We start from the raw sequence: 8,301 nt of genomic DNA, 5'->3' as shown, positions 1-8,301 counted from the left end.
CTTACTGTTTGGAGCTATATTTTGGATAAAATATCGAATGAATAATAGCTTGTATTTTTATAACAGAAGAATACTTTGATACTGTTTGTAATGTTACCCGCGATGTCATCATCTGAGTCTCCTTCTTTTGTTTCGCTAATAAGATTTTTTTTGCTTTTTCGACAGATCTTCGTGCCAGTTTTTGAACAATGGCTTTTTCTGAAATTTTTTCTTTTTCAAAGGCCTCGATTCTCCTTCTTACGGGCACATTTTTCTTCGTTTCATTTTGAATGTCCTGTTTCGTCATGTTTCTATTAGACATTTCCCTTTCACGGGATGGCTCATCTTCTGCGAATAATTCTTCGAACTCGGTGAGTCCAATAGCTTGATTCAGCTGCTGAACCTCCTCCTACAGAGTTATTGGCGACCGTGATGTAAATTTAGGTTCATTATTTTTTCCTATACTACTAGCCAAGTTTTTATTAATTACTACCATTTCGTTTGATTTTATTGGTGATAAAGGTTCTACAATTGCGGTAGCGTCCATCATCTTCTGCGTATAAGTAGAATTGATGTCCATCGTGGAATTCATAAGAGGAGTAAATTTCTCAAGTGCATTCTCGCACATTGAAGGATCTTCAATATCATTTCTTGCTGATGGAATTACTGTATCATCAATAATATTAGAATATTTACCCTTCGTGTTTTCACTCCGTGAAAAAGTTCTCTTTATATTACTATCTCTTGTTGTCATTGAAGACTTTAATGGTTCAATCCTTTCTGGCTGTTTTGCATCTTCTTTTGAAATTGTTTCGCTTAAAACATTCTTTTTTGTTTTACTATGTTTTGTAGGACCTTTTGTGTTTTTTTCATCTGAACTACTTCTAGCACTTTCCTTTTTTTTAGGTCGGCCTCCACGTTTCCTCTAAAAATTTAGAATATATTTAACAACGTTATAGTAGTATTTATATACACAATGTACATACAATTGTATAAGCAATTAGATTTTGACGCATTAATTAACCGATATCAAACATTATTGGATACTACATATAAGGGTTAGTATTGATTAGTAACATAAGATATGGGGTAAGATTGAAAGTATTAAATTTCATCATAATATGACACAAACATTTACATTACTGTCATCATCAAGAGTTAGCCTTCGTAATTTTGTAACAAGTGACATTGACTGCTGCTTTTTAATATTAATTGCAGCTTTTATTGCAGCCTTTCTTTTTGTTCGGTCAATTGTTGTTTCCAGCACATCCCCAGTTTTTACATCTTTATTTTCTGTTTTATCATGTACTGCTGAATCTGTTACTGTATTGTCAGTATTGATAATATCATTTTCTGGGATAGTCTCTTTACGGCGATAACCTTTTTTCTTCAAAACCTTCGGCCTCTTTGTAGTTTAAGGGCCAGGGACTGATTGTGGTATTTCAGCAATTAAACCATGTAAATAATCCAGAGTGTCTTCAAGCTGGTTGTTAATATATTTTTTAACATCCAAGGAATAATTATGTATATTCGATATATCTTTGGTAATCATTTCTTTAATCTCCTTCTTTGATCCAGTATCCATATTTAAAATCTACGAATAAATGATATATATTTAATATATACATTAAACTATACTTTTTAATAATACATACCATAATTTAATATTATGGTTGAAATTATGACGTATATAGCAATTAATACATACACATGTGTTTAGTTCTATTAACTTAGAAGCACATGTAAATTAAAAAAATATATATATATATGAAACAATAATAAAATAATGAAGTAACATTGAGAATAGAATCTAGTTTAATTACACATATATACCCTTTTAATAATTCCGTTCTTATAAATTTTATTAAATTTACAGTGAAGCTTACAATTACACTAATGCCAATGAATATTAACGTATGCGTTTATTATTACACTAAATAAAAATGAAAGTAATGCAATGAAAAATACAATATACCTTAATGGAAATAAAATAAGTAAATAGCGAAGTATTTATTAATATTATTATATAGCATTATATTATATTATTATAATATTTATTAATATTTACTTACCTTTTACGTTTGCACAAAAACTATAAAATTTTAAATATAAAGAGAGATTTATAACAGAGATAAAGCAAGTCACAGAAATTAGTGTCTTTCAATGGCAAAAATGCGTTAAAGGAAGTGAAACGATAATCTCCGTCTCGCGTCACAAGCGGAACTGTGTCAGTTTTGCTCCTTGAAAGTACACGTAGCGGTACATGAGCTAGAGAACATTTCAAATCATGTTGTTGTTTTTTTGCTTCGGAGTATCAAGATCGTGAGGACATACATAATATATTAATAAATAAACTCCGGGCAAAACAATGTCGCCGTTACGTTACCGTCGAACCGTCGAACAAAGACGAATTTGAATTCTCCGACTCTCCCCCGATCTGTTTATACTATACCAGTTTAAACGGACGCAATCGTAAAGAGTTCACGAGAGTTATGGATCAGTATCTACGAGTATCTACCGTCTTTGCGAACATTATCTATAATTATTTATTTAATCATTTGAAAATATACTTGAAGGTTTCAACAACGAGCAATCTTGTCTAATAAATCTCACGATCAACCATCCTCTACACACAAGTCCTCTGCAAACATAACGACTTTTCAGTTCAATTTGAATCGTTGCGTTCAACGCCATCAGGGTGTCCTGCATAACGCGGGCATCCGACTAGGTGCTGATACCACATACAAGAACAAGTCGAATATGTGAAATAAAGCTTTTTAGCTTAAGGTCCCGTTTTGAAAAAAATACAGTTTGAACATGTTCGGTTGGCAATTGGCTTAATACACGCGTATGATAAATAATAAGATTTATTACATGATTTTACAAAATTTGTTAAAATTGATTAAGAAGTTACTTTCAAGAAGTAATATTTACATAATTGTAAATTGAACCCTATGTTTAGCAAAATTAGGCATTCTTAAGTATTTGTTATTGTAAATTACTATTATGCTTCGCCAAGTGTGATTGGCTATTTCTGGAACACAGCGTCCATCGATGTCTTCAATGAAAGAACATAAGTTTAATAACCTAACTTATCGACGAAATAAATCCCTGGCCCCCGGGTACCGTGTTAGGAAGCTTCCGTGGTAATTCTTTTAAAAGCAATTAACGAGTGATCTGTTCGCGAATTTTTGTATTGTATTATATATTATGTGGCATCATGATATCATAAGAAATACAAGTCACTATGATTTCTTCGTACTATTTCACAGATGGAGTGTGCAAATTTGACTTTACAATGAACAAAGTCAAACGTGACAATGACAAAATTGTATGTGGCAAAACTGGATACCTCAATGTTATACAGTGTGTCAAGAAAGTGTTTGTTGTCATCTTACGTCTTTGGGAGGTAATTCTACACCTTCGGATTTGCGAAGATCTGTTGAAAAAGAGGATCAAAAAGCAAAATTGACCTCGAGCATTCTATTGCACGTATTGCGTGTTTGTGCGCGTATTTATCCAGCGATGTATTGCAAAGAACAGTTTGTCCAATAGGGGTTTCACACGCAGCAGTGGGAAAAATAATACTCTCACCCTGAGAGAATTGACCGGCGAGGGCGCGGCAGAGGCCATGGAAGCGCTTCGGTGAGGCGCGCTAGGTCCGCCGCGCCCCCCGGTGGGGTGCAAACTTAGGCGCTGGCAACTCAGCGCCCCGGGGCAGCAAATCAGCCCGGCAGGGGAACCGGACTGTCTGGCACGGCGGCTCCGGCGACGAGGCGCGGTGTAACGTGGCCGCATATCGCTCCATTAGGGGGTGTATTGAGAGCGGAGGGGGTGTATCCCTCACACCAGTTCCCGGGCCCCTCTAGATCGCTGCCGGGACGGTCATCATGGAGGTTTTAGTCCGTTGGCGTCCGCCACTACCACGCCGCTTTTTCCCAGAAGCGACCTGGAGCCCTCCACGTTAATAAAAAAAAAAAAAAAAAGTGGGAAAAATAATACGCCAAAAAGGTGTACGTTATAAGGTTCGCCGTGTGCGAAATTATGTCGTTTGACGAATATTCGATGGTTAGCCGCTAAGAAAATTATAACGCAATCCTTGGAAATATCTTGTTTACGGATGAGAGCGATTCTTCCGATAGCAATGTTCTCGATCGTCAGACTGCAAAGATTTAGGCTTGTGAAAGTTCTCACATTATGATACAATGATACAGAGATTCAAGCAGGCTCGAGCAAGTTTGATTTATTCCACAGCTCGCTTTAACGTGTAGATAAAATCAATTTGAAAATGGAATAGATATCATATGTTCGCGAGCAGCCAGAAAACAACACTGACGTTATTTCGTATCGCATCTGACTTTAAAAACGAACATAAAATGAAAATAAACGGTTTTTCATACAAAAATGCATACTTGTTACGATGCATCGTGAGTTGCAGAGTAACGCATATGTTCGTGTATTACAGCATGAACGTATTAATGAATAAATAATATATATATATTACATTAAAATTTTTAATATTTTTATAATTTAATAATAATAATAATTACTATATTTATATAAGTATTATAAATAAAATATTTATAATAATATTATTAATATCTTTTTATTAGAACTAAAAATATAATTTAAAAATTTTTAATATTTTTATAATTTAATAATTATATTTATTTAAATATTATAAATAAAATATTTATAGTAATATTATTAATATTTTTTTTATTAATATTAAAAATACAATCTTAAAATTTTTAATATTTTTAATTTTATAATATCATTAATATTTTTTATTTATATTAATATATAATTGAAATTTTTGATATTTTATAATTTAATATATATATATCATAAATAAAAAATTATTAAATTATATATTATACAATTTATATTATAGTAATTTCCATTTTTTCAAAATAAAAAAAATTGTATATTAAACAATTTAAAAATAAAGGGTAGAATATTTAAGTATTAATATTTTATAATTTAATTTCATAGATAATTAAATATTTATAGTAATATTATTATTTTTTATTAATATTTTAAAATATTATATATATATATATATGTCGGGTTTACATTAGAATTAGGGTTAGGGGCGTGAAAGGAATCTTCGTTTGGGTTACACGTTGTTGTTATGCAATAGAGAAGACATTGACTAGTGCAAATACGATTATTACAGAACCGGACAAGTAACCGTGGTAGTTAGGTACTCGAAAAACTAATGACAATGATCCTAGGTTCAATAACGAATCCGCGGTCGACGGGATGATAGATGAACGTACTCACAAAATCAAAGTCGGACGCGTAATATTCACTGATCGTAAAGAGTTACTCCTTTCATCAATGAGATCGCGAGCGAGAATGCCTTTCCCGTCCCGATGATGCCACAGAGGAAAACTATAATGGGGTGTGTCTAAGGATACGAGATCATCGGGTTCGTCGAGAAAAGCCTTTGTTCAGAAAGTAAGGGAAATTGGCGTTGCTACTAATTGGTCAATCTCCATATCGGTGGTTAGAAAAAGATGCTAGCCGCCCTCGAGGGAAAGTTGCTAGTGGGAAACGCCGCTCGTTGAAAAATATGTCTCCCCTATCTTCCCGTAGTTGGGACAAAGACTGTTTGTCTGTTTGAAGGACTTCGCAGAAGAGTCGCAGAATAAAGTCGATTGTGAAGCCGGCTAAAACCCAGAAGAACGGGAAGCCCAGTCAATCTGTAGATGCAATGAAGAAAAGAAGATGCTTCATTTGCGGTAGTGAGGATCATCTAAGTGTTAAGTGTCCGGAGAGGGGAGAAGGTGATAGGTGTTCCGAGTGCAGCGGATTTGGACATATTGCAGCGAGGCGTACGGCACGACCGAAAGAGACTTGCGTAGTGTCAAGATCCGAAAAGGGGAAGTATGTGAAGGAAGTGGCGATAGATGATTGTAGGTTTGTGGCACTAGTGGATACGGGTAGTGATCTCACGTTCATTCGATCAGACGAGTATGCGAGGTTAGGGTCACCACCCCTAGGTAAATGCACGCTTAAGTTCGACGGTGTTGGTTCCGCTGGCAATGAGACCTGGGGTGAATTCACCAAGGTAATGACGGTTGATGGGTGTAAACTGCTAATCACTTTGCACGTTGTTTCAAACAAAATATTGACGAAGCACGGCCTGTTGTTAGGCACTGATTTTCTGGATCAGGTAGAGTTACGGGTTAAACGAGGCGAAGTGACTTTCTTGCGGCTTGACGAACAGACTAACAAAGACGTGCCGGATGTGTTTAGAGTTAACGTGGTAGAACAGACCGACGAAACAGACCTAACACACGTACGGGAACCGCATTATCGTGAAGCGATTCGCGATATCGTTAGGGGGTATAGGCCGGAGAAAAAGCGGGACGTTGGGATAACGGCAAAAATCGTTTTAAAGAGTGACAAACCTGTGGTTCGAAGGCCGCGAAGATTGGCGCCTTCGGAGAAAAAAGAGGTGGACGAGTTGATGGAATTATGGACAAATGAAGGTACAATAAAACCGTCAAACTCAGAATATGCAAGTCCCATAGTTGTAGTTAGAAAGAAAGATGGTTCTATCAGAGTCTGTGTTGATTTTCGCGAGCTTAATGAACTTATTGAGTGTCCACATTTCCCATTGCCTTTAATTGATGATATTTTAGATGCATTGCAAGGTACTCAGTTTTTCACAACGTTGGATTTAAAGAATGGTTTTTTTCACGTGTGTTTAGACAAAGACAGCCGAAAATATACATCTTTCGTTACGCCATCGGGGCAATATGAATTTTTGAAGTTGCCGTTTGGTTTAAAGATTTCACCCATTGTGTTTCAGAAGTATATTTCGATGATCTTTAAGGAACTAGTAGGTAAAGGTATTGTTATCGTGTATATGGATGACATTATTATTCTTGCAAAGAATTTAGAGGAGGCGTGGGAACGTTTGCAAATGGTCATAGAGTTAGCTGAGCAGTATGGGCTAATTATAAACTGGGGAAAATGTCGTTTTCTGCAGCAGGAAATTGAATATTTGGGGTATATAGTCTCAAAAAATACCATAAGGCCGTCTACACATAAAACTAGGGCAGTAGCAAACTTTCCCAAGCCAACATCTGTTAAAAAGGTTCAGAGTTTTTTGGGACTTACGGGGTACTTTCGAAAATTTATTAGGGGATACGCGAAGATTGCTAAGCCTTTGACGGATTTGTTGAAAAAGGAGGTAAAATTTCAGTTCGGCGATCGAGAAGTAGAGGCCTTTGAAATCTTGAAAACAGCGCTTGTCAACGAACCAGTGTTAAAGTTGTATAGAATGGGCGCGGAGACTGAGTTGCATACAGACGCGTCCGCAGAGGGTTACGGAGCAATTTTAATGCAACTAGATCTGGACGATGGAAAATTCCATCCGGTCTACTTTGCCAGCGGAAAAACAACTCCCGCCGAGGCAAAGTGCACCAGTTACGAACTGGAAGTACTAGCAATTGTAAAAGCGTTGAACAAGTTTAGAATATATCTGTTAGGCATGCCGTTTACTATCGTCACGGATTGCCAAGCGTTTGCTATGACAATGAAAAAGAAAGATTTGTGTGCGCGTGTAGCCAGATGGGCCTTGTTACTAGACGAGTTTAAGTATCAGGTGTGTCATAGGCCAGGTAAAAGCATGCAGCATGTGGATGCTCTGAGTAGAAACCCCCTGCCGAGCACTATGTATGTAACGGAAAGTGAAGACGGGCTGATTGCACGGTTGAGAAGTGCACAGAACAAGGACGTTGAAGTCCGTAGGATTTTAGACGCCGCAACGTGCAATCAGGTCGATGGGTATGTAATAAGGAACAATATTTTGTATAAAGAGTGTAAGGATGATGTGTTAATAGTAGTACCGAAGGCTATGCAGGTTCAGGTAGTCAGGCAGGCGCACGAGCGTGGGCATTTTGGGGTCACCAAAACAGAAGCTATAGTCAAGAAGGACTTTTGGTTTAAGGGGCTACGTGAAAAGGTCGAGCATGTGGTATCTAACTGTCTCGATTGTATCCTAGCCGAACGAAAATTGGGCAAGCAAGAGGGATATCTAAATCCGTTAAACAAAGGTGACACACCGTTAGACACTTACCATATTGACCATGCGGGCCCTATGACAGCTACAAAGAAAAGATACGCACACATCTTTGTAGTAGTGGATGCGTTCACGAAGTTTACGTGGCTTTATCCTACTAGATCTACTGATACCGCGGATGTTATCGATCGACTGAAGAAGCAAGCGGCTGTTTTTGGGAACCCACGACGAATTATCTCTGATCGGGGAACAGCGTTCACATCCAACGCGTTCCAAGAGTATTG

The 8,301-nt window shown here is 36.8% G+C and overlaps 1 protein-coding gene across 1 annotated transcript; it reads right to left on the bottom strand.

The window, feature by feature from the left end:
• Positions 1-388: 388 nt before the first annotated feature.
• LOC117162431 (uncharacterized) lies at positions 389-1,691 on the bottom strand. Its single transcript, XM_076626498.1, has 2 exons — positions 1,118-1,691; positions 389-904 (listed from the first exon to the last, which is right to left on the bottom strand). Exons 1-2 carry the CDS (start codon positions 1,166-1,168, stop codon positions 389-391), a joined length of 567 nt encoding a protein of 188 aa, XP_076482613.1. The 5' UTR covers positions 1,169-1,691.
• Between the last annotated feature and the right edge of the window lie 6,610 nt (positions 1,692-8,301).

This window comes from Bombus vancouverensis, unplaced genomic scaffold (genome assembly GCF_051014615.1).
Source record: "Bombus vancouverensis nearcticus unplaced genomic scaffold, iyBomVanc1_principal scaffold0022, whole genome shotgun sequence".
Taxonomy (NCBI): domain Eukaryota; kingdom Metazoa; phylum Arthropoda; class Insecta; order Hymenoptera; family Apidae; genus Bombus; species Bombus vancouverensis.
The sequence above is the reverse complement of the archived record's forward strand: the minus strand, read 5'-3'. Positions and strand labels throughout refer to the sequence as shown.